This window comes from Canis lupus, chromosome 7 (genome assembly GCF_048164855.1).
Source record: "Canis lupus baileyi chromosome 7, mCanLup2.hap1, whole genome shotgun sequence".
Taxonomy (NCBI): domain Eukaryota; kingdom Metazoa; phylum Chordata; class Mammalia; order Carnivora; family Canidae; genus Canis; species Canis lupus.
The window spans coordinates 14,955,359-14,980,739 of record NC_132844.1 but is presented as its reverse complement, the minus strand read 5'-3'; the positions used below and the strand labels follow the sequence as shown (position 1 = coordinate 14,980,739).

The following is a 25,381-nucleotide window of genomic DNA, read 5'->3' as shown; positions in this document are numbered from 1 at the left end:
CTGAACAATTTAACAGCCTTGTGAAAAACTGCAGTGGACAGTAGTCCCTACTTCATGGGGTTTCTGTGAGGTTTAATGAGATAATGTGAGCCCTTTGCACAGAGTCTGGTGTTACATAAAAGTAAAAGATTACAGTAAGTGACCATTATTACTTCTGAATTGTTTTTATAAAATAGTATGAGATAGAATTTACACTAATTGATGCGGAATTTCTCTTCTGGGCCAATCTAATATCACAGTATCACTCACATTTTCTTTCTATTCTGAGACTTTCAATCTTATAGTACAATGAATACATGTACACCTTTCATCAAAATTCACCAATTAGTAACGTTACTCCATATGCTTTCTCTGTATTTATATGTAAGCACACACTCCCAGAAACCTAAATAAATATAGCTTTTCCCAAAGTCCTGAAAAGTATTTAATCTGTCTTTATCTAACTGTTCTCATTTTCCCCTCATCCTTTTTTTTTTTTAATAATATGGCCTGTTTTCATTTTTAAACCGTTTGAATGTGAGTTGCAGATACCTTGTTTTTCAGTACCTACATTCCCAATTCTATGCAGTTCCTAAGAATAAGGACAATGTCTTTCATAAACACAATGTTATCGCACATAAGAAAGTTCATACTTCAATAAAGTTATCTCAAATCCAGTCTATGTTCAGATTTATGCAATTGTCTCAAAAATATTTTAGAGCTATTTTGCTGTTACTGTTCTATCCAGAATCCAATCAAAGTTCTTGCATCTCATTGACCTACATTGCAGTTTACATCAGTTAACTCATAGAAGTCCCACATTTTGGATTTGTCTGACTTTTCCCTCATAGAAAGGTTCTTTTAGCTTGCTCCCCTTTCCCTTGTAATTCTTGACTTACTACACCTAAAGCAGGCCACTCTTGTAAGGATCCCTATATCACTGCTTTCCTTTGTGTGGGATCTTCCATTCAACAAATGTTGGTTTAGGTTCTTTATCCCCATCCACTAAATGGTAAGATTGACTCTAGATCTGGATATTATGGTAAGGCAAATAAGTTAAGATCCGATTTGGCTGTGCTAGAAAAACAAAAAGCAGTAGCTTAAGCAAGCTGATATTCATTTATTCTCTCTCCCTCCCTCGTTCTCCCTCTCCTTTTTCATCCAAGTCTAGAGGTAGACAGCCTCAGGTTGACATCATAATACACATATCTGTCTTCTCTGTCTCTTTGCTCCAGCTCTAGGGCTGAGCTGACTGTTCCACCTCAAGCCACCATGTCCCCTTTTCAGCCAGCAGGAGGGAGGAAAGGGAAGGCAAAGGGCTCTCTCCCTATTGACATTTCCTGGAAGTTACAAGTACCATTCCCATTCACATAATTAAGTTATATGGCCACATCTAGCTTCAAGGAAGGTCAAGAAATGTAGCTAAAATAATAGGTTCCACTGCTACAAGAGGGAAGATGAGATTCATTTTTATTTTTTTTTTAAGATTTTATTTATTTATTCATGAGAGAGAGAGAGGCAGAGACACAGGCAGAGGGAGAAGCAGGCTCCACACAGGGAGCTCAATGCAGGACTTGATCCTGGGTCTCCAGAATCACGCCCTGGGCTGAAGGCGGTGCTAAACCGCTGAGCCACCTGGGCTGCCCAGAAGATGAGATTTAGGGGACATCCACCAGCCATGGTCAAGTTTATGGACAGGCAGGTGGTTCAAGAAGGTCCCTGAGAAGTCATTATTGGGGAAACTAAAAAAGGAGGTTCTCCCAGCATTGGAAATGGCATGACTTACTGTTCCAAAAGATGAAAATGGACCTATTCTTAGAAAAATGGAAATTGAGGGATGCCTGGGTGGCTCAGCGATTGAGCATCTGTGTTCGGCTCAGGGCATGATCCTGGTCTGCTATCAAGTCCCACATCAGGTTCCCTATGAGGAGCCTGCTTTTCCTTCTGTCTATGTCTCTGCCTCTCTCTCTGTGTGTGTCTCGTGAATAAATACAATCGAAAGAAAGAAAGAAAGAAAGAAAGAAAGAAAGAAAGAAAGAAAGAAAGAAAGAAAGAAAGAAAGAAAGAAAAACAAACAAAGAAAAAGGGGAATTGAGAATAAAGACAAGTGGATTAAGTACAGAACCTCAAGAAAAACTGTATTTATTTATTTTGTTTTGTATGAAGGTACTAGTACCACAGTGAAGTAAATGTAAGTGGCCTATCATTTTAAAATAACCTGTAATAACCTGTTGTAAGTCAAGTAACCCAAATTACTTTACTTTATTGAAATGTCATTGAAATATATTACCAGCATTTCATTCACTCACTTTCCCATTCAACCGACAAATATCAAGTGCCAGGCGCTGAACTGGGTCAGGGGATATAATAGTGAGTGAAACAGAACAATGGTCCAGCCTACATAGTGTTTATATGAGACAGGTTCTAATCAACTATTCACACAAATAAATCTAAAACTGTACTTGTGATAAGGGATAGGGGAAATGTGGTACAAAGTTAAAAGTGGAATTTGCCCTAGGCAAGACAGCCAAAGAAACTTTCCCAGAGGAAGTGATGCTTGGGTTGCGGTCTGCAAGAGAAGTACAGGGAACTAAGTGGGTGGGGGGGGGGGGGGGGAGGATGCTGGCTAGTAGTAGGGATCTGAATGTTTCTAAGTGGAGGGGGGACTGTGCAAGGGCTCCAAGAGCAGAACATAACAATGCAAAACTTGAGACAAAATGTAAAACAGTAGTATAGTGTGCCATCTTTCTTGTAAGCAAGACAAGAAATAGAAAAATATGCATGTATCTGCTTATTTGTGCAAAATGCACATGCACACATATATGTGATAAACCAGAAAAGTAAGAATGGTTACCTACAGTGATTAAGTAGGAATGGAGTAGAAAGAATGGGATGTAGGGCATCCCGGAGTAGAAGAAATATGGGGGAGTAAGAGGTCTCTGAGTATAACTTTTTGTACAGTTCTGACTTTTAGAGCCATGTCGGTGGCACATACCCCAAAAGTAAATAAATTTAAATCAGCCAGGATGATGGAGAGGGAGAATCCAAAAAGAATTATAAACAGTAACACATGAACCTAACTGAATACAAATGAAATACAAATTACAAATGAATTACAATCAACAACATAACCAGACTGAAGTGAATGGGGAAGAAAAGAACAAATTCAATGTAACTTCGGGAAACAATATCTAATTATATATACTGAGGTTACATTTGTTTAGCAGTTGTGAAACTATGAGTATTCTAGGAACGAGCAAGTAAGTAAAATAAAGTGGGAATGGTGGAATAAACCCTGTGATGTGGTACTGCAATCAGAGCTATCAGTATGAATTCATGGTGACACACACACACACACAAACACACACACACACGGTGTGGGGAGAAACAGGTGTAGACGTGTGCAGGTGTATGCATTCATATACCTCCTAGCTCTGTCTGAAGAGAAGGCCTGGAAGCAATGACACTCCAGCAGTAGAAGGATAGTTAGTGCTCAGATCTTGGTTTCTAAGTACTATTCTCCAATAAGAGGAATTGGGGTTGCTTGAATTCCTGGGCTGAATTGAGACAAACACAAGTTTAGCCTGGAGTACCCTGTGATGCCAGAAGTAAGGAAGTCCTTGAAAAATTATAGGGACATGAAAGGACACAGGAAGCGTTCCCAATAGCCAAAGTTGGGACAGTTTGAGTAATGAAAATGGTAGCTGTGGGTTATAAGCCATAGAAGATAATGTCCATGAGTCCATACTAAGATAATTAAATAAATAAATGAGGAAATGGGTGAGAAGCAATAGTTCTTCCTTTCAGAATTCCATCAATGGTGTAGAAAGAAAATGAGAATTAGCGCGCCAAACACCAGGCATAACTGTTTCGAGCAATAACCATCAATGGATGATAAAACTAGTAGGCAAATTATGAAAAACACAGCATTTACATATTCTTACAGTGTCTCACTGTAAGATAATTATTCATTATAAAAGGGAAAACTTACAGTGAAGAAATCTGGTAGACATATTGACATCATGAGTCTCCTGATAGGATCCACTGAGAACTCAGAGCACAACATTACCTCTGTGGTGTTTTTGCCAAAAATGCATTACCTGGATTTAATTGTGAAGAAAAATAAGAAGAAAACAAAACAAAACAAAACAAAAACCAAGTTGGGGTACATTTAAAACAAATGTCCAGTGTTCTGTCATTGTCAAAGTCATGAATGACAAAAACAGAATGAGGAATTGTCCCAAAATAAAGGAGACTAAGACATAGCAGTTTAATGCAATGTGGGATCTTGTTCCCCCCTAAAAAAGACACTAGGGGACAATTAATAAAACTTAAATAAGTTTTGTAGATTATAGTGTTGTATCAAAGTTAGTTTTCTGGGTTTTATCATTATATTGTGGTTAAAGATAGCATTTGGGCAGCTAAATAAAGGGTATATGGGAATCCTCTGGATTACTTTTGGTACTTTTTATAAGTCTGAAATTATTTTATAATTATTTATAAATGTAAAGTTTAAAATAATATACAAGAATTATAACTAACTCTACTGTTATTAAAATCCAACATACTTGGAGTACCTGGGTGGCTCAGTCAGTTGTGTGCCACTCTTGATTTTAGCTCAGGTCATGACCTTAGAGTCATGGAATCAAATACCCTTCCCTCGGCTCCTCATCCTGCTTGTGCTATCTCTAAAATAAATAAATAAAACCATTAAAAAAATATTCAGCATACTTGTCAAAAATAAACAATGAGGATTGACAAGCAGGCAGGGCTAGATCATGTCAGGACTTGGAAGCCATGGTAAGGAATTTAAGTCTTCTACCTTCAGAGCAATGAGAAATGATTAAAGAGTTTTATTTTTTCTTAAAGATTTTGTTTATTTATTCATGAGAGACACACAGAGCGAGAGAGGCAGAGACACAGGCAGAGGGAGAAGCAGGCTCCATGCAGGGAGCCCAACATGGGACTCGATCCCCAGGATCACACCCTGTGCTGAAGGCAAGCACTAAACCCCTGAGCCACCCAGGCTGCCCAAAGAGTTTTAAGAAGTTAGGAGGAGTGCCTGGGTGGCTCAGTAGCTTAAGAGTCTGCCTTGAGCTCAGGTCATGATCCCAGAGCCCCAGGATGGAGCCTCACAATGGGCTCCCTGCTCATGGAGGAGTCTCCTTCTCCCTCTGCCCTCACCCTACTTGTGTACTTGCTCTCAAAAAAATAAATAAATAAAAAATAAAATAAAGTCTTAAAAAAAAGAAGAAGAGGAGGTTGGGAGTGGGTCAGTTTATCAGTGAGGGCCCCAATGGGAAGCAGATGGCCCATTGAAACAAGAAAATCTGAGGAAGATTTATCTGCAGGAGACTATAAAAGTATGGGTATAGGGAACTATCCAATTAAAGCCAACAGGTGGTTGGGTAGAGCAAGAAAAGAGAATTTTGGCTGACAAGGAGTGCTGTCAAAGAGGGTGAAGTCATGGAAATGAAGGAGAACATTTCAAAGAGGGAGGTAATTAACAATGGCAGGGAGCAAGAAATGAGCTGAAAAAATGGTCTTTGGGTATAGTCATATGGCCAATCTGTAACTTCGGTGAGAACTGTCGCAATGAAACAATGATGGAGGCAAGCCGACTGGAGTAAGTGGGGAAGTGAGAGAATGACAAAATGGAGACAATCCTTTTGATGTGTTTGACTGTGGTGGGGAGAGGAAACCTAGGACACCAAGTCCATCTGCAAGCTTTCCAATTATCCATTTTGAAATCAACTGGAACAGTGGGAATGCCTTTAGCAAATTTTCTAAAGCAACGCAAGTTCAAAGAATGGCTCTTCGTGGAGTCTGAGGCTTATCTAAAAAATGACTTTGTTAACAAATCACAATCATACAGGATGTTCAACTTTAGTGCCCAAATGGCACCCCTGTTTTCCAAATCCAAACATGTTCATCAAAAACCAGAAAGTTTCCTAAGATCACAAGTTGCAACGATACTGACATTTTCATTTGAGAGCACTCAGGCATGATTTCAGGGGAAAGACAATGTGGTAGCATTTTTAGTGCCTCAGCAAACATCTAGATATAAAAGATTTAAAGACAATTCTTTTGTGATGTTTGGTCTTCCAGAAAAATATAGAACACACAAATACAGCAACATTTTATATACCTGCATAGTGCTTATTTACCCCAGAACAGAGCAACTTTGGGAAAAATCAAAGCTTTAGTAGTAATTGCAGTTGCTTTTTATTCTAGTCTCCTAACCAGGTTAGTTTCTGGAATCCTGTTTCCAGAGGCTCCTCCAGGTTCCCAAAGGGTTTGGCATGTATGCGCTGGGTGCTGGATCCCACTGTTTGCAGAAGTTTTGGGAAAAGCTACATCATTTGATATCGCTCTTGTCACCACCTGCCTTGCCATGTGACTCTCCCTGCCATCATTTTTAGCTACTTCTAAGTGCTGAAAGTTTTGCTCTCCTAGTGCCCATAGCCCTTTGAGCCAACCTAAATGGTCTGGCAGTATTTGTAATTACAGCTCCGCTGAGCATGCTGACTTCCTTTATGACCACAAAAAGGTGGTCAAGGTCATTGCCCAGCTTCCTATGGTTGTTCCCCTTACACCAAATTAAGATTGTCTACAAAGTCACATTCTTGCTTTCTCAGACTGGTTCTTTTTTTTTTTCTAAGACAGGTTTATAGTCTCTTTTGCTGGACCATTAGTTATAAAGTCTCCCTCATTACTTCTTGCAGGGCACACTCATGAACCCAGAGTTACTGAGGGAAGGTGTGCAGATTAAACTCCCCAGCATAGCCCTAAATGCTAGATTACTGCTTTTCAAAAGTTAGTAGTTCCGTATTCAAAATTTTCAGCTGGGCAATCCTTACTCTACAAATATCCACTTAAAAAACTGTAGTATCTTTTTGTGCCTATTTCTCCTGAAATTGGTCTGAAAGATCAAATTAGATTATACATGGAAGCATGAAATTTTCATCTCTTCCTTCCATTGGAAGTTAAGTGAAACAGAAATAGCTATTATTGAATTACCTGTATTTCCAGCACTTAAGAATATATTTTTAATAACTGAAAGTGTTTTTTCTCTAAAATAAATGTACTTGTTTGGGGAACTGCTTTTTAATCAATTCCATTACATTGTTCTTAATCTTGTATACCAATACTTTTTTTTTCCTGATAGATAGAACTACTAGAATTTGGACTAAGAATTGAACTGTTAAATGGAGGCCAATGGAAGCTCCTAATTTTTAACACCCTAGTTACAAAATAGCAAGTGAAGTTAAAATTATTTTTATTCTTTAAATTTCAGTTTCCTTCCCTGAAATGCTGCTGAGAACAAGCAAATATTAAGCTAAGGTAGCTAGAAAGTGTTTGCCTGAGGAGCTAAATCTAACAGATACTGACAAAGGAATATAGAAAAAGTGAGCGTAAAAGTGAAAAACGAGAGTAAGTAAAAAGCTGACCTTCTATCTGGGTCATATGCATCCAACCCATGTTTGTCACACTGGGTCAACAGCCTCTATGAATGTCTTCATATAGAGCATCTGGACTTTCAGAAAAAGCCAGAGACCCACATACTTCAAGAAGCATAAAAATACATTTCAAGTCAGTCCCTTCAATTATAAAAATGTTAGCCAAAGAAGAAAATTTCCATAACTGAATTTTTAATTGAGTTTTAAAAAGTCCTCTCTACTTAAAAAAAAAAGTCACAATAAAACATTTATGGAACTGTATAGAAATATGTCCAACATAATCCGAACTTCTTGATTTTAATGTTTGAATCCAAATGCAGCATATATTTAACAATCCATTTGCTTTCCAACAAACTAAAACTTAAAGGAAAAAATACATTTTATCTTCCCAAATATAAGTGGCATAAAATTATATTTGGTTTTCATAAGCCAGAAGCATAACTGCCTTTGGCTAAAACTCGATAAAGAGCATAGATAATGCAGATTCCTTTAAATTAAAACACATTACGGCATAAATGTATGTGCGTACATGCTGGATGAATATATATAATCTGTAAAGTGAAGTCAAATATGCATTCCCTATTTATATAACAAAGGCTGAGGAATTTAGATGCCTAGATTACACAATACCTTGCCAAAACTTTTTATCCATAGAATAATCCCTTGAAAGTGGGTATTAAACGAAATAAAGTTTTGCCCAAGGTTTTAGCCCTTTTGGTTGGACTTCTTTTCTTCACGCTCCACTCGCAAAAGATAAATTGTATATTTTTTACATATGTAAACATCAGACAAGCAGTATTATGCAGTCCTTGGAAACAATTCATTTCTTCAACTCTTCCTGTACACCTGGGTTGGTGGAGTCTTTGTCTCTGAGCTCTTCTGTTTCCCCCTTAAAAACAAACTCAGCAGGTACTGGGTGTTCCTGTGCCTTGGATTTCACAGCGTGAGCTGCATAGTTAAGGCTGGTATTTTCACTCCAATGCCAGTAACCTGAGAGGGGGTTGTAGAGCATTCCTGTCACAGTTTGAACTGATAGACCATCTGAAAAAAGCAATCAGAAGGGGTAGATTTAATAAGTAATTGCCTTCCAAATGCCAAGATTCTAATGTGACTCTAAAAAGGAGCCCTAAACTCAATGGGAAAAAATACTTTGTAACCAAGTACAAATCATTCTTCACTGTAGCACAGAACATAAACTCTAAAGCCAACTGCTTGGGTTCAAATTCCAGACTGGCACCTATTAGATGGTGACCCTAGGGAAGTCACTTAACATTTCTGAGTCTTAATTTTCTGTCATGTAAGGAACATATAGTCCTAGAGTTGTTAGAATTATATGAGATATGTGTATAAAGTAGCACAATGCTTGGAATTTGGTTAAAGTACTTAAGAAACATAAGCTTTTATTAGAAAATATCTTTCACGGCCCGCGCGGCCTTCCCTTCATCCCGCCGGCCTTTTTGGGGCACAATAAATTGTTTAAACCTTTAAAAAAAAAAAAAAAAAAAAAAAAAAAAAAAGAAAATATCTTTCAGCAAGTGATTGTTCCTATACAGCATCTTTACAATACTTTTTTCTACTCTGTTTTCAATAATATTTATTTGCAGAAATCTTTAGAACTTCTTATATTGATATGATTGACAATACTCCAATATTCCAAATCAAGTTTACTGATATACTGTTATATGAACAAAAAGCCTGAGACATACAAGAGTTAAGTACTCAGCAGGAATACCAAAAATCAACTAAATGTTTTTACTTGACAGGAATTCAACATATAAATCAAGAGCTCACAATGTGTAAAGCAGGGATAGGCACTGCAGGGAGTACAGTTTTCCTCCAAAGAGCTTACAGGCCAGAAAGGGGCTTAAAAACACCAGAAGAACCATAATATAAAGCATGCTATAAGTAGCACAAAAGACATAAAAGGAGACAAGGAAGTTCAAAGTATACCTGAGTATGGAGGAATCAGAAAAATATATATATATATAATAAGCTGATACCCGCAGGGTATCAACAGGACAAACTGAGGATGAGTAAGTAATAGACACTTGTACTTCATCCTCTAACAGATGAGGACTAAGCAGCCAAAAAGTATTCACTGATCATCTGTGATTTGCTTGGCCCTAGGTTAGGTGCCACAGGTGAGAGACATGTGGTGTTTAATACTTAATCCTAACTTCAAGGAGTTTGTGATCTATTTGAGAGATGAAACCAACATCCAGAGAATAGGCCCATTTAATTCAGTGCCAGGTTGTGTGATTAATAATTATAGATACATTAAAAGTTTGCTAAAGCCTTGAAAACCGGAAAAAATTCTTAATACTTACTTGATTCCAGAATGCTCTCTAGCTTTTCAGGTGAAATAAACTTCTCCCATGTATGAGTACCTTTTGGTACAATACCTGCAATTTGCTCTGCAAAAACAATTCCCAAGGCGTAAGACAGCTGTGTTTTGTTGATTGTAGTAATGAATAAAGAACCACCAGGCTAAAAAATATATATATATGGAGAGAAGTACCATTTTAGATGTCACGAGTATCAGTTAGGTAAAGCCTTGGCTTCCCCCACCCCCTTCCTTCCTTCCAAATAATTTAACTGCAATTAAGATGCATAAATATAAATAAAGTATAATTTACCAAAATACTTTTTTCTTTTGGGAAATGCATTATTAAAGGTAGTCTACTACAGATGTATTCACTGGGTTTATTCAACAGAGCTTAGAACTCTTAAAATCAAGCTGTGACATATTATGTACTTTCTTTTGTACATAACAAATACTTTATAATAAAAATATAGGAATGAGATCAGGCCACACTTCCATGTTACATGTCCACATTTACAGTCTAATGTGTCAACACTGTTTTCTCTTTGGATGCGGAGTCTAACTTGTTCTGTACAGCAGACAGTGCCACATCTTGTATAGGTGAGTAATGCCAATAAGTGTTCTCTGACAAAAACATTAATGATTGAGGTGGGACTGTTTTGTTTTGTTTTGATTTCATTAGTATAAAGAATATGAAAACATCAAGATAAACCCTTAGATGAATACAGACCATTTATGGGACTCTTTGGGCTCTTTTTTTTTTTTTAAGATTTATTTATTATATGAGAGAGAGAGAGAGAGAGAGAGAGAGAGAGAATATGCACTCGGGAGTGCTAGCACAAGTGGAGGGAAAGGTATAGGGGTCGGAGAGAGAGAGAATTTCCGGCTAGCTCCCCACTGAGTGCAGAGCTGGGTCTCCCGAGCTCAATCTCAAGACTGAGATCTCAAGACTGAGATCATGACCCGAGTCAAAACTAAGAGTCAGATGCTCAGTCAACTGAGCCACTCAGGCACTCTGAGTCTGCCAGGTTTTAGTGGCTGTATTTATGGTGTTTCCTATATTTACTCCCACAAATGACAAAGATTAATGTCTGTTCCCTCTTCTACATATTCTCATTACCTTGATGGGGATAAAATGCCAAAAATTCCTTCTAATTATTACCTATATGTGTATGTGTGTATATACAGAGAGAATATATCTCAAATATCACCCCAAAACCAAAGAAAAAAAAAAGAGGAGACCCTGAAATGCTATAATGTGCCCTTAAATTATAAACTGAAATATAGGGCAGCCCCGGTGGTCCAGCAGTTTAGCGCCGCCTTCAGCCCTGGGTATGATCCTGGAGACCCAAGATCGAGTCCCACATCAGGCTCCCTGCATGGAGCCTGCTTCTAACCTCTGCCTGTGTCTCTGCCTCTCTCTCTCTGTGTGTCTGTCGTGAATAAATAAATAAAGAAAATCTTTTAAAAAATAAAAAATAAGTAAAAAATAAATAAACTGAAATATAGGGATGCCTGGGTGGCTCAGTGGTTGAGCGTCTGCCTTCTCCCAGGTAGTGATCTCGGAGTTCTGGAATTGGTTCTGCATTGGGCTCCCTGTGGGGAGCCTGCTTCTCCCTCTGCCTATGTCTCTGCCTCTCTCTGTGTGTCTCTCATGAATAAATAAATAAAATCTTTAAAAAAAAAATGAATATCTAATCTATGGCCTACGGAATCTTAGTCTATGGAAACAGTGATAAGCAATGGTCATTTTCTTAAAAGGCTTTCCATAAATGCAAAATTAGTTTTAAATTCCACAATGCCAGCATTCCTAATATGTGTGAAAGAACCTCCATTCATACATACTGACTGACACACAACACAAAAAGTAACGATTAAGGGGTTTTGCTTGGAAAATAGAAGATAAGCCTAGTAAAACTCATTTAAGAGGAAACACCAAGAAACTATTACATACTGAAGGAAACTAAGAAGACACAGCAACTAAATCCAACACAGAATCCAGGGCTGGATCCTGACCAGAAAAATGACATTAGTAGAAACACTAATGAAATTTAACAAGGTCTGTAGTATAGTTAATAGTATGATGTCAAGGCGCCTGGGTGGCTCAGTCAGTTGGGCATCTGCCTTTGGCTCAGGTCATGATCCTAGGGTTCTAGGATCGAGCCCAATGTTGGGATCTCTGCTTGGCAGAGGGCCTGCTTCTCCCTCTCCTTCTGCCTACTTGTGCTAGTGCTTTCTCTGGCAAATGAATAAATAAATCTTTTTTTTTTTAATTTTTATTTATCTATGATAGTCACAGAGAGAGAAAGAGAGGGAGGCAGAGACATAGGCAGAGGGAGAAGCAGGCTCCATGCACCGGGAGCCCGACGTGGGATTCGATCTCGGGTCTCTAGGATCGCGCCCTGGGCCAAAGGCAGGTGCCAAACCGCTGCGCCACCCAGGGATCCCTGAATAAATAAATCTTTAAAAAAAAAGGTATGATGTCAATGTTAATTTCTCAATTTCGAGAAATGTACAATGGGTTACATAGAAGTCTAGGTTACATAGAAGTCTAGGACTCTGGTGAGGCAGGTGAGGTGCCTATGGAACAATATGGAAGGATGCACTCACTTTCTGGAGTGTGCAAATGCAGGGCTGGCACCTCAGCTTGAGTGTCTCCTTCCATTTTGTGCCCGACGTGCCTCACTCGCCTCACCCTAGCTCCTATCCTTATTGTGTGAAATGTTAACAGTAGGAGAAACTGGGGGAAGGATAGATGGGAACATTCTGTACTATCTTTGTAATCTTCTCTAAAACTAAACTTACATAAAAAAGTATTTCTAAAAATTCTATTTAGGTAAGGGCTAAGCATTTCATCCTTTTAGCTCTTGACCTTAGGGTGTTACCTCCATTAACAACAGAGTCAATATAGTAACAACAACAACAACAACATTTTAAGGGACTTATTAAAAAAAAAAATTGGAATCACCTTCAGAGGACTACATTTGTGGCAAATTATGTAAGCATAATCATATAATGGGAAGAATCAGACTTGGAATCTACAGATTTGAACTTAAGTCCCACTTAGGTGTCCACTGAACTTTGACATAAAGACCAAGTGACCTCTGGATTCTTGGGAGAAGATGGTAAAGTTGGAGCTCACCTCCTCCCATGGACACACAAGGCAATAACTACATATCTTCCATGACTAAAGACAGCAAAAGCCACACTGAGAAAGGCAGAAGGGGCAGGGATTTGGTAGGGAACCAAACCCCTGGCACAGCAACCTATAATTGGGAGGGATATCACAGGCACAGAGGTCCACCCTGAGGAGCCAGGGGTTCAAGCCCCACTTTGGGTACCCCTGGTCCCAGGGACCAGCACTGGGAAGATGAGCTCCCATAATGTCAGCTTTGAAATTCAGAGGGGCCAGAAGGCTATGGAAACCAAGACTCTACTCTTAAAGGACTAGCACAATACCTCACTCAGGCTGACATTCAGCACAGAGTCAGCAGTTTGAAAAGCACCAGGGTTATACATGAAGGAGATTTACTGACTAATTTTAGGGCATGTGTTGGAAAGGCAGGAATCTGCAAGAAGCTTTCTTCAGGAATGGAAATACTGGGGGACAAATTTTTCTTGCCCTCCTTCAGCCTAGCTGGCCTGATTCTTATGGAACTAGTTCTGACATTCTCCATCTATCTAGCTAGCACTACTCACCCTACTCTGGCATTCCCCTGTGGACCCCCCTGCCCTGGAGAGTGCCGATCTAAAGTAACTCCCACTCTGCCACACCCAGGAGGCAGCCTTGGTCAGATCAGTATTCTCCCAAAACAACTACTGCCCCACCACATCTAGTGGCATCCCCAGCCAGGACTGGGGCCCCTCCAAAGAAATTCCTTCTCTGGAGAGAGGATGGGCAGCCCCACACACCAGCTTGTGGGTACCAACTGCCGCTGAGCCACTCAAGCCAGCCTGCCTGGAAACCAGCTCTGCATCCCAGTAGATCTGCAGAAGTCACAGCTGGTCATTGTGCACAGCTGGGCTGAGGATCAGCTCTACCTACAGTGCTTGCACAGAGTTATAGCCCAGTCACAACCTGAGGCCGCACATAGCCCATACAGGGGACACCCCCAGAATGTCTGCTTCTGGTAATTGGAGGAAGGCACTACAAGGCCCACATGATGCCTTTTTGACACAAGGCCACTACTTTCAAGACCAGGATACATACCTGACATACCTAATACATGGAAACAAACACAGAAAGTGAGGAGATAGAAAAATATGTTCGGGATGCCTGGGTGGCTCAGAGGTTAAGCGCCTGCCTCCAGCCCAGGGTGTGATCCTGGAGTGCCAGGATCAAGTCCCACATCAGACTCCCTGCATGGAGCCTGCTTCTCTCCCTGCCTATGTCTCTGCCTCTCTCTTTCTTTGTGTGTCTCTCATGAATTAAAAAAAAAAAAAAAAAGTTCCAAATGAAAGAACAAGCCAAAATTTCAGAAAAATACAAACAATGGAGATAAGCAATCTATCTGATAAGGAGCTCAAAGTGATGGCAATAAAGATGTGCATCAGATTTGAGAAAAGAGTGGATGAACTCAGAGTTCAAATCAAGAAAGAGAGAAAAAAACATAAAAAAGAACCAATCAGAGATGAAGAATACAATAACTGAAATGAAAAATACACAAGAAGAAATCAACAGCAAATTAGAAGATGCAGAAGAATAGGTCAGCCAGTAATCTGGAAGACAGGGTAGTAGAAAGCAGCTAAGTTGGACAATAGACATATGAAAAGATGCTGAACATCGCTGATCACCAGGGAAATGTAAATCAGAATCACAATGAAATTTCATCTCATACATGTCAGAATGGCTAAAATCAAAAACATAAGAAATAACCAGTGTTTGTGAGGATGTGGAGAAAAAGGAACCCTTGTGCACTGTTGGTGAGAATGTTAACTGGTGCAGCCACTATGGAAAACAATATGGATGCTCCTTAAAAAATTAAAATAGAAATACCATAGAATCCAGTAATTCCATTTCTGGGTATTTACTTGAAGAAAACAAACATTAATTCGAAAAGATGTATGCACCTCACAGATGGGAGAGGGGGTTAAAAAAAAAAGATACATGCACCTCTATGTTTACTGCAGCATTATCTACAATAGCCAAGATATGGAAGCAACCTAGATGTCCATCAATACATGAATACATAAAGAAGATACGGTAGATATATACAATGAATTATTACTTAGCTTTAAAAAAAAGAATGAGATCTTGACCTTTGCAACAACATGGATGGACCTAGAAGGTATTATGCTCAGTGAAATAAATCAGATAGAAAGACAAATACTATATGATTTCACTTACATGTGAAATCTAAAAAACAAAACAAGTGAACAAACAAAAACTAGAAACACACTCATAAATACAGAGAGCAAACTGGGATTGCTAGAGGAGAGGGGGGAGATAGGCAAAATAGGTAAAGGGAACTATGAGGTATAAATTTCCAGTTATAGAACAAGTAAGTCATGAAGATGAAAAATACAGCATAGGGAATGTGGTTAGCAATATTGTAATACCTTTTTAGGGTGACAGATGGTAAGTACACTTATTGTGATGAGCATTTTGTAATGTCTATAATTGTCGAATCACATGTTGTACACCTAAAACTCATATAATATTGTATGCCAACTATACTTCAATTAAAGAAAACAAAAAAGGGGGTGCCCACATGGTGCAGTTAGTTAAGAGTCCAACTCTTGGTTTCAGCTCAGGTTACAATCTCAGGGTCATGGGATTGAGCCTCGTGTGGCCCTCCCCACTCAGCAAGGTCTCTGTTTAAGACTTTCTCTCCCTCTGCCTCTGTCCCCTCACCTCTCTCTCTCAAATAAATCAATAAATCTTAAAAAAAAAAAAAAAAAGAAAGAAAGAAAGAAAGAAAAGAAAAGAAAAGAAAAGAAAAGAAAAGAAAAGAAAAGAAAAGAAAAGAAAAGAAAAGAAAAGAAAAGAAAAGAAAAGAAAAAACAACCCAACAAATAAAAAGGCCATGGGATGCCTGGCTGGCTCAGCAGTAGAGCATCTGCGTTGGGCTCAAGGCATGATTCCTGAGTCCAGGATCGAGTCCCACTTCAGGCTCCCTGCATGGAGCCTGCTCTCCTTCTCTCTGTGTCTCTGCCTCTCTCTCTCTGTGTCTCTCATGAATAAATAAATAAAATCTTAAAAAAAAAAAAACTGGCTAAGTGACCTTTGACAGCTCTCAAATTCTGATCTCTTTTGGTCCAAGTTGGTCACAACAGTACCTGCTTACCTTCCTTATCTGGTGGTACAGAAAATCAATGAGATCATATATATGAAATATTCCTTTATAAGCTGAAAGCTGTTATATATATCACATACAGAGTTACTTAAGAAATGTTATCTAAATCAATTTATATAAATTAAAAATGTTTTTTGTTTTTTAAGTATCAATCCAAATCAATTTCTTAGTAACTGTCATTCAATATCTATTAGGAACTTAATCCAGAGTATACCAATGAAAAAAAGCTTTAATTCCATTGTTTGTAATTATGTTCAGCACCAACACTTTTCAAGATTCTGGGATATCAGGATACTGTATCTGGAAAAATCCCAGTATTGAGTGCAAGCTGAGAAGCAAATGTAATCTCCAGCAGAGATGCTATCCCCTAATCCTAGCTTCCTGGTTTCAAGTATTATAAAACTTATTTCTATGGATACATACACACACTCAAAAGAAAAGACAAACAAGTAAAACCAAGTAAGGCTTACTTTTAACACTTCACAGCAGCACTGTATAAATGTTTCTAGATCAATCACATGTTCTACAACTTCGGAAGCTACAACGGCATCAAATGTTTCTGCTGTCTCTTGCACAATCTCTTCCAGAGAACACGCTCTGTACTCTATTCTCTTATCTAGGACTGGATCAAATGATTTATGGTGCTGTGCTGTCTTAATGTTCTCATCCACAGGATCGATTCCAATAACTGAAGCTCCAAGCCGCCCTAGAGGCTAATTGGATAAAAAAAAAAAAAGCTATTATCTTCAAGAAGAAAACAGAATACATGCTAGCAATAAAGAACTTATCAAAAAGGAAACAAGCTCAATCGTGAGGAACTAATTACTGGAGATTATTTATGAGTACATGGAAGTTCATTAGACCATTTTATATAGTTTGTACACATTTGACAATTACCATAATAAAAAGCTTAAGAGTGAACAATAGTCACAACAACAAAAAACTTATGAAGAACTATTTGAGAACAGCGGGGGAGGAGAGTTCTATATCCTATAGTACATTTACATGCACATAGTAGATTATTAACATACTTAAAGTGCACAAAAGTTATTGTGTTGATAGAAGACTACAAAAGAGAGCTGCAGGGCCTAAATACAAGTTTGCCTCATACAAGTTGAGGCAAGTATCTTTTTATAGGGGTGAATTAGTATTCTTCCAAGCAGTCCAAAGCACCTAAGAAGGGGAGAGCACCACAAGCAGGCAATACTCTGTTAGGTTTTGATACCAAAGCAAGTACAAAAGAATAGCTTATCATTGCATTTAAACCAGTGGAAACTGACTAATCTCTTAGAAGAGACAACAAAATTTCCAAAGCTATTTGAAAGATCAGTGCTCAATTTTCTGCAAAAACAAACAAAAAACAAAAAAACACCAAAAAAATCCTCCTTCCTGTGATTTTCTGAAATTTCTATATATTTTTTAAGAAAGTAAAAAGCATATATTAGTTTTATGATGGTAAAAACATTAAGAACGTTGTGCATTTCTCTTTTTAAAAATAAACAATACTATTTGTTAAAATGTTAAATGAATCATAAGCCTACATTTCTCAATTATTTTACCAGTTAAAAAATGGCAAAAAAATTGTAAGCCACCTAAAAATTGTAAACCACTTACTTCAGTTAACAATCCACCACCACAGCCAACGTCAAGTATCTTCATCCCAGACAAAGGTTTTCCTGGCTGGTGATGAGCAACTGTTTTTAAAAGATTGTCTCTTTTTTAAAAATCCAAAACATATAAAAACAAATTATTAATTTTGCTAATAAGATCTTAAAAGCGTACAGTTTTCAAGGATATATTAAATTCTCATTTTATTTTATTTTTTTTAAGATTTTATTTATTATTTGAGAGAGAGAGAGAAAGAGAGCATGCACAAGTAGAAGGAGAGGCAGAGGGAGGGGGAGAAGCAGTCTCCCCCCTGGGCAGGGAGACCTACACAGGGTAGTGGGTGATGGCAGGCGCTTGATCCCAGGAGCCTGAGATCATGACCTGAGCTGAAGGCAGACACTTAACTGACTGAGCCACCCAGGCACCCCCAAGATTTGCATTTTATTTTATTATTTTTTTAAGATTTTATTTATTTATTCATGAAAGGCACAGAGAGAGAGAGAGGCAGAGAGAGAGAGAAGCAGGTTCCATGCAGGAGCCCGACGCAAGATTCAATCCTGGGTCTCCAGGATCATGCCCTGGGCTGAAGGCAGGCGCCAAACAGCTGAGCCACCCAGGCGTCCCTAAGAATTGCATTTTAAAAGACTTAGAGCTTCCAGAATGTTACCTAATAAATGGCACCCTCAGGTCATTCATAGAATGAAGAGGTGCATATACTCCTTGTTCATCCCACCACCTATGAGCCAGGGCCAGGAATGTTTTTATCTCGTTGCTGTCTACAGTAGTTTGAGAAGTACTGTATAGTCTTGTCCAAGGGTACCTAAGAGGTCAAAGTGAAGAGCCAGGCAAAAACAGACATTTTAAAAAATGTCACATAAGATCTATTATGTATATTCTAATTAACAATGTATCAGCTTCTAACTACATGTATTGCTCATTTTTGATGCTTTAAAACCAGGTTTTCTCATATAATCACACAGCAAATAAATATATTCACAGATGGAATGAAGTTCCATCAACAAAGTTAATTTGCTTTCAAAGTAAATTACAATAGAAATGGAATGTTTCAAAACTTGGCCTTCTGGGTCACATCTAATAGTAAGGATAATAATAACAGCAACAGTAGCAGAAGTAGAAATAGTAATAGTAACCATTTATTTTGCACTTACTATATGCGGGTACTATTTAAGAACTCCATATATGTCATATGTTACCTTATTTAACCATTCTGGCAACTCTATAAGGTAGGTACTATCATTATCCCTATTACACAGGTAAGAAAAGTGAGGCTTAGAGAGATTAAGTAAATGGTAGAGCCAGGATTTGAACCCAAGTGCCCCCATCTTCTCTTCATTTCTATTATCATCATGGTCTAAGATACCATCATCTCTTACTTGAACTATTTGTTGCCCTCATCTGCTTGCTTCCTACCATATCCCCCTTCAGTCTGTTCCCTACAATGGATCCAGAGGGTTCTAAAATATAAATATGATCATGCTATTTTCCCACTTAAAATACTTCCATGGTTTCCTAGTGATATTAGGGGAAAAAAAACCTCAAAATCCTTAGCATGGCCTATAGTGCTCTAAATTATTTGTTCCCCATTTTCCTCCCTCCCCAAATGTACTTTCTACTACTCTCCTCATCCTCCCCTTTCCAGTCCTATGGGCCTTCTTTCATTTCCTTGCACTGACCCCACTTGTTCATTTCTCAGATACTTTGCATATGTTGTTCTCTCTACCTGGATCATTCTTCTCACATTCCCTTCCTTCCTGGCATACCTAATTAATTCCTTTTCATCCTTTAGATCTTAGTTTAAATAGAATGCCATCTAAGAAGTCTTCCAGACTCTCAAAACCTGGGTTATATTCTATTTTAACTCCCATATAACTTGGTATTTCTTCATGGAGCTATGTGACAATTTGATCATGTTTCCCCATTAAACACCATGAGGGCAAAGTATGGACTATTTCATTTACCATTTTATTCCCAGTGATTAGCACAGTTCCTGGAACACACTTGGTACTCAGGAAACATTTGTCAAATGAATAATCTAATAAAGAAGGCCCAGGATAGTATATAATTCACCTAAATTAAAAAAAAATCAAATGGGATCAAGCAGGGACTAAACAGATCAGACATTATGCCAAATTCCATGTCAAAGTATATGACAGGAAAATCCTACAGAAGTTCTTGGGTACAAAAGGATAAGATTGTTACATTAGAATACGTAATGCCATTAAAGTTTTCTTTTCTTTTCTTTTTTTAAGATTTTATTTATTTATTCATGAGAGACAGAGAGAGAGGGGTAGAGACACAGGCAGAGGGAGAAGTAGGCTTCTCGCAGGGACTCAATCCCGGGACCTGGGATCATGTCCTGAGCCGAAGGCAGATGCTCAAGCACTGAGCCAACCAGGAGTCCCTGCCATTCAAATTTTTACTGTGTTTTTCTTAGTTACACAGAGTGCATTCTACATTGATTACTTACTATCCTTTTGAGATTTAAATATGTTTCTTTAATATTATCCTATGAATATTATCGTCTTTTTTCATACTTCATGCAAAGCCTCAATAATCAATGACTAACATACCATAGGTAACAGTAGGTGGTTGCTTGGTTGTCTACAAATGATTTCACATACACCCAATTTGATTTTTTATTTTATTTTATTTTTAAGATTTTATTTTCATTTATTCATGAGAGAGAGAGAGAGAGAGAGAGAGAGGCAGAGACACAGGCAGAGGGAAAGGCAGGCTCCCTGTGAGTAGCCCAATGGGGGACTCGATCCAGGTCCCAGGACCCTGGGATCCCTATCCCAGCCATAGGCAGACTCGTAACCACTGAGCCACCCAGGTACCCCAACACCCAGTTTTAAAAAGAGCTAGCTTATTTACAAGAAGCAGCACATGCACAGAGTTCATACCTTAACTCTATGAAGCATTTTTCACAAGGTTAGAAATTGGTTTATAAAATACAAATACAAAAAGACATTACTTTGGAACGCCTGGGTGGCTCAGCAGTTGAGCGTCTGCCTTTGGCTCAGGGTGTGATCCCGATCCAGGGATCAAGTCCCCACACTGGGCTCCCTGCGAGGAGCCTAGCTGTCCCTCTGCCTGTGTCTCTGGCTCTCTCCAGGTGTCTCTCATGAATAAATAAATAAAATCTTTAAACAAAACAAAAAAGCCAAAAAGACATTACTTTGATTCAATCTTACCAACTGGAATTGTATAGTTATCTACCTTATAGTGTTTATTGTACTCAAATCATTTATGATTTTAAGCACTGCATTGGCTGTGTCTTATCACAAATGAGGAAGTCAAAAGTATTTCTCCAAGTAATAGTCTTACATTAAAAATAAAAGCTACCTTTGAATATAGATATTCAAAGGGTATGTACTAGGTGCTTGCTGTGTTACAACTTTTCTGTAAGTTTGACTTTCTAAATGTAGAAGTTGTTGGAAGAATATTTAGATAAATAAAAGATACCTTAATAAAACTACATAAGCTATTTCATACTAACAATGTTTATTAACATAATCGATACTAAACTATTCTTGTACATGATTTTGTAAATATTTGCCACAGTAACGAATAAACTTACCTGTGAATTTTCATTCTACTCAAGCAGGCCAAAGTCATTCTATAGGATTTGAACCACATGATTCTGTAATCACTGAAAACCCATGGTTTTGTTTGTGGAGTCCAATTGAACTGAATCTCTGAATAAATTGAAAAAAAAATTGTTAAGTAATCTCTACATCCTATGTGGGGCTCAAACTCACAGCCCCAAGATCCAAAGTCATATGCTCTACCTAACTGAGCCAGCCAGGCACCTCCGAAAATAAAAATTAGATGTCTAGAAAAAGCGCTGCACAGTATAAATTCCTGATATGCATGTAATTGAAGAAACTATTTTACATGGCAATCTCATATTACAATTGATAAACAAAAGGGTTTTCCCCTTAATTTTGGATTTTATTCTAAAATATAAAATAAAGGCCTTGCAGTCTGCCATCTAACTCTAATCAGAAATTTCTCCAATTTTATTTTTCAAAAATATTTTTTTTTTTTTTAAATTTATGATAGTCACAGGGCGAGAGAGAGAGGCGAGCAGAGACAAAGGCAGAGGGAGAAGCAGGCTCCATGCACCGGGAGCCCGACGTGGGATTCGATCCCGGGTCTCCAGGATCGCGCCCTGGGCCAAAGGCAGGCGCCAAACCGCTGCGCCACCCAGGGATCCCTTCAAAAATAATTATACGTAAAAGTTTTTCATACCCTCCGTTTCCATACCAATATTATGCTGCACAATTACAAAAAAAAAAAAATGATACTCAAAATAAAACTTTTAAACTAGGACAACACTAATTCTGAGATTAGTCAGAACTAGTTCAAATTCTGTCACGTTAGCTACATGAAATGGATTTATACATACGCTCAAACCCTTTTGCACAGAAGAAAAAACTGTATGTATGTGTGTGTATATATACATATCATCCTAAGATTATCACTCAACCAGTCTGTATGTTCACACTTACTAGAGACTTGCTCTATAAACTGGTTATTCTGCTGGACATTCGAGCGTTTAACAAACATTTAGACAAAGTGGACCTTACAGCAAAGAAAATTACCAGAAACATAAAGTTCACCCAGCTGATTTTTTTGACACTGGTGCAAAAGCAGTTCAATGCAGGAAAAAATAGTCTTTTCAATAAATGCTGTTGAAACAATTGGATACCATAGGCCAAAAAAGGAAACCTTAAACCAAGGTCTCACATCTTGTACAGAAATGAACTTAAAAAAGGCCATGGATCTATTTTTGCAACTTCTCCCAAGTCTTAAATCATTTCAAAATTAAAAATCATTTAATTTTTTTTTTAATTAAAAAACACAAAAGGGCACGCCACAAAGCTCCCCTCCTACTTTGCTTTTTTTTCTACCTATCGGGGTATCTCGGAGATGGAATCATTTTTCCATGTGGACACACGTGGGTTTAAATGATCATTTCTGTCGGCTGCACTGGTTTTCATTCTATTACAGCACCGATTCTCAACTCTATTTGTGGGCCTGTGAGTCTCCCGTCGGATCCATTGTCCTAATTTCAGTTCTAACATTTTTTTCAGAGACCCCAGGGGCAGCACTCACAACCCCGGCGCCTGGGCCCGGCGGCTCAGGCACTCGGCGGCCGGCTCCGGGCTCGGTCTCCGGTCACGGGTCCAGGGGTCAAGCCCCTCCCCGGGCTTGCACACTCGCTCTGGCTTTCTCTCTCAACGTAAATAAATGAATCTTAAAAAAAAAAAAAAAAAAAAAAATCCCAGGGCCTAACACCCAGCCCCCGTTACAGGAGTTCCACGTAAAGGGCAAACTTAACTTTGTGGTTAGTATTAGGAGTTAAATAATCAAACTGTCTTCTACAAGCAACAGGGTCAGAGAGTTATTTTCTTGATTTTTATTTGCCCAATGGGGTTTGTGGAGTCCACAAAATAAAGCGGTATGGCTGCGTTAAACTCTTTCTGGAAAAAAAAAAAAAAAAAAGGTAAGCCTTGCGCCGAGAGGGCAGAGGCGGCGACGGCGCGGGCGGGCCCAGGCAGGCCCCGCGGGGCAGACGGCGGAGCCGGGCGGCCGCGCGCTCCTCGGCCAGGACCCCGCCCCCCCGCCGCCCCCCGGGAAGCCGGGGCCGAGGGGCCGAGGGGCCGAGGGGCCGAGGGGCCGAGGGACGGCCGAGGGGCGGCGGCGAGGGACGCGGGCCCCGTGGCGCTCTCGCGCGGCCCGAGCGCAGCTCAACTCCGGCCCCCTCCGGCCCGCGCCTGCGCACAGCAGCGGCCGCCACCCCGCGGACGCGGGGAAGCGACACTCACCTGCCCGAGCGGTGAAGCGAGCAGCCTGAGCTCGTGCGCCCCGGGACCTCGGCCCAAGCACTCCTAGGAGCCGATTCCCGCAGGAGCTGAGCTTGCGGCCTCCCCACATCGTGACAGAAGGGACCCGCCCCTTTTCCGGTCCCTCCAGCAAAAGATCCCCAACACAAAGGTTCCGAGATCCACGCGCACCGCCTGGGGCCAGCCTAACCACGGTGGCATTAATGGGGGTTAGAGACGCGGGACTCCACTCAGGCCCGACGTCCTTCAAACCGCGCGTGCAGCTAGGTTTCTGTGATCATAAAGGAACTTCCGAAGTCTCTGTTATGCCTGTTTCTATACGACCACCTCAAGCCTCACGGCCAAAGTAGTCCTGGATCCCGCTACTTCGTACCACGTTCACTTTTATTCTCGCGTAGCTCTGTATTCAGCAGAGAGCTCCCCAAGATACTTCTACTCCTGTAGGCCACTGACCCTTAGAATCACAGATGCATGGAAGCACCTCCTAAGAGTAGAATCGCTTCCCCTTTCAAGGCACTCAAATGTCATAGAAGGGGAGGAGTCTAAACTGAAACTTCAGTTTCTCCAAGTAACCTGGGAATATTCTGGGCAGGGAATACATTATGTAGTAGGTCTGTTAATCACTCAAGCTAGGCAAACTTCATTGAAAACTAAAAACGGTGATCAGTATCACTTTACTTCTAAATGTACAAAAAGCCCTTCCTTGAGTAAGAAGAGCAATGATACATTTCCAAGATTAAGAGGCAAAAAATCATTGTACATTTTCAACAGGCAGGGTCAAATTGGTAAAGGGTTCTTTGAATGAAATTTACTGCTCAGTAATAGTCTTTCACATATGGCTTCTTAATTGACCTCCTCCTAAGAGTGGCTGCAGATTTTTGTTATGTCCTCTTCAGAGTTCCTCAGGACACATGACCATCTCTCCAAATGAAGGCACAAAACTCTGGCACAAAAGAACATTTAGCACGTGTTATATTTGTTGGAATGACAAATCCAAGGAAAAAGCAAAGTACAAGTATGATTAAAGTTTTAAAAGCTTTATTTAAATGTACTTTGTACCACTTCCCTAGGCTTCAGGGTCTTCCCATTACCTTTTCAACAACAAAGGCAACAACAAAGGCAATTTATAATTATTTGCCTTAATACTGACAGGAAACAAAAGCCTCTTGAATATCCACTAGTTTGGCCCTCATAAGCCAAACTAGCTCATTATACTTTTCTCTATAAAAATCAACAAAGGCTTTTTCAATGATGCTTAAACCTGAGTTGTGTTGGAAAGACTAGCAGTTGTAGTATGATGGCCATTGTTGGGAGATATTTCCTAGACCAATGCTATGGCCTTACCCAAATGTTGTAAAACAGAGTCTACAATTTATTTTACTATAAAAAACTATTTAGTATTTTGAAACTTAATATTTATAAAAACTTTTTTCATTCAAATTAAGTGTAAAGTGCTCCCTTTACAGCTAAGTTTTAACCCTTTTGAAATGATGTATGCCTACTCAAGAGTTTAACTGCTGTATTTTCATATTTACAGAATTCCACATAAACTGGTAACACAGCATAATTTCATCTTAGTTGACACTATCATAATCAGAATTGTGGCAGATTTGATCTTTGTGTAGAGGAAAATACTATACATGACAAACCTTTAGGGTATATAATGTAGCTCATCACACGAGTTTTGTTAAGGGCTAATAAAAAGCCTATTTTCCCATTCAGTGTTAGACATTACAGCCAAATCCAACTGAAAACCGAAAAACTTAAGAGCTAGAAGTACTCAATCAACACCTTAGAAATAATCAAATTCCACCCTTCTATAGTTGAAGAAATTGAGGCTCA

General features: G+C 39.2%; 2 protein-coding genes across 4 annotated transcripts in view; both read right to left on the bottom strand.

The window, feature by feature from the left end:
• Nucleotides 1-7,614: 7,614 nt before the first annotated feature.
• Nucleotides 7,615-23,688, bottom strand: COQ3 (coenzyme Q3, methyltransferase). The gene is made up of 7 exons (XM_072831987.1): nucleotides 23,522-23,688; nucleotides 21,268-21,385; nucleotides 18,334-18,486; nucleotides 17,673-17,772; nucleotides 16,529-16,771; nucleotides 9,767-9,926; nucleotides 7,615-8,480 (listed from the first exon to the last, which is right to left on the bottom strand). The coding sequence occupies exons 1-7, from the start codon at nucleotides 23,628-23,630 to the stop codon at nucleotides 8,260-8,262; spliced, it is 1,104 nt and encodes a 367-aa protein (XP_072688088.1). The 5' UTR covers nucleotides 23,631-23,688; the 3' UTR covers nucleotides 7,615-8,259.
• A 494-nt stretch (nucleotides 23,689-24,182) lies between these two features.
• The window catches only part of PNISR (PNN interacting serine and arginine rich protein), a 26,650-nt gene continuing 25,451 nt past the window's right edge, over nucleotides 24,183-25,381 (bottom strand). For all 3 annotated transcript variants that reach the window (XR_012033816.1, XR_012033815.1, XM_072831979.1), the window contains one exon: nucleotides 24,183-24,482. Coding sequence is in view for 1 of the 3 variants with exons in the window: in XM_072831979.1 (XP_072688080.1) it covers nucleotides 24,432-24,482 (51 nt within the window). In the remaining 2 variants the exon portion in view is untranslated. The remainder of the gene's footprint in view (nucleotides 24,483-25,381) is intronic.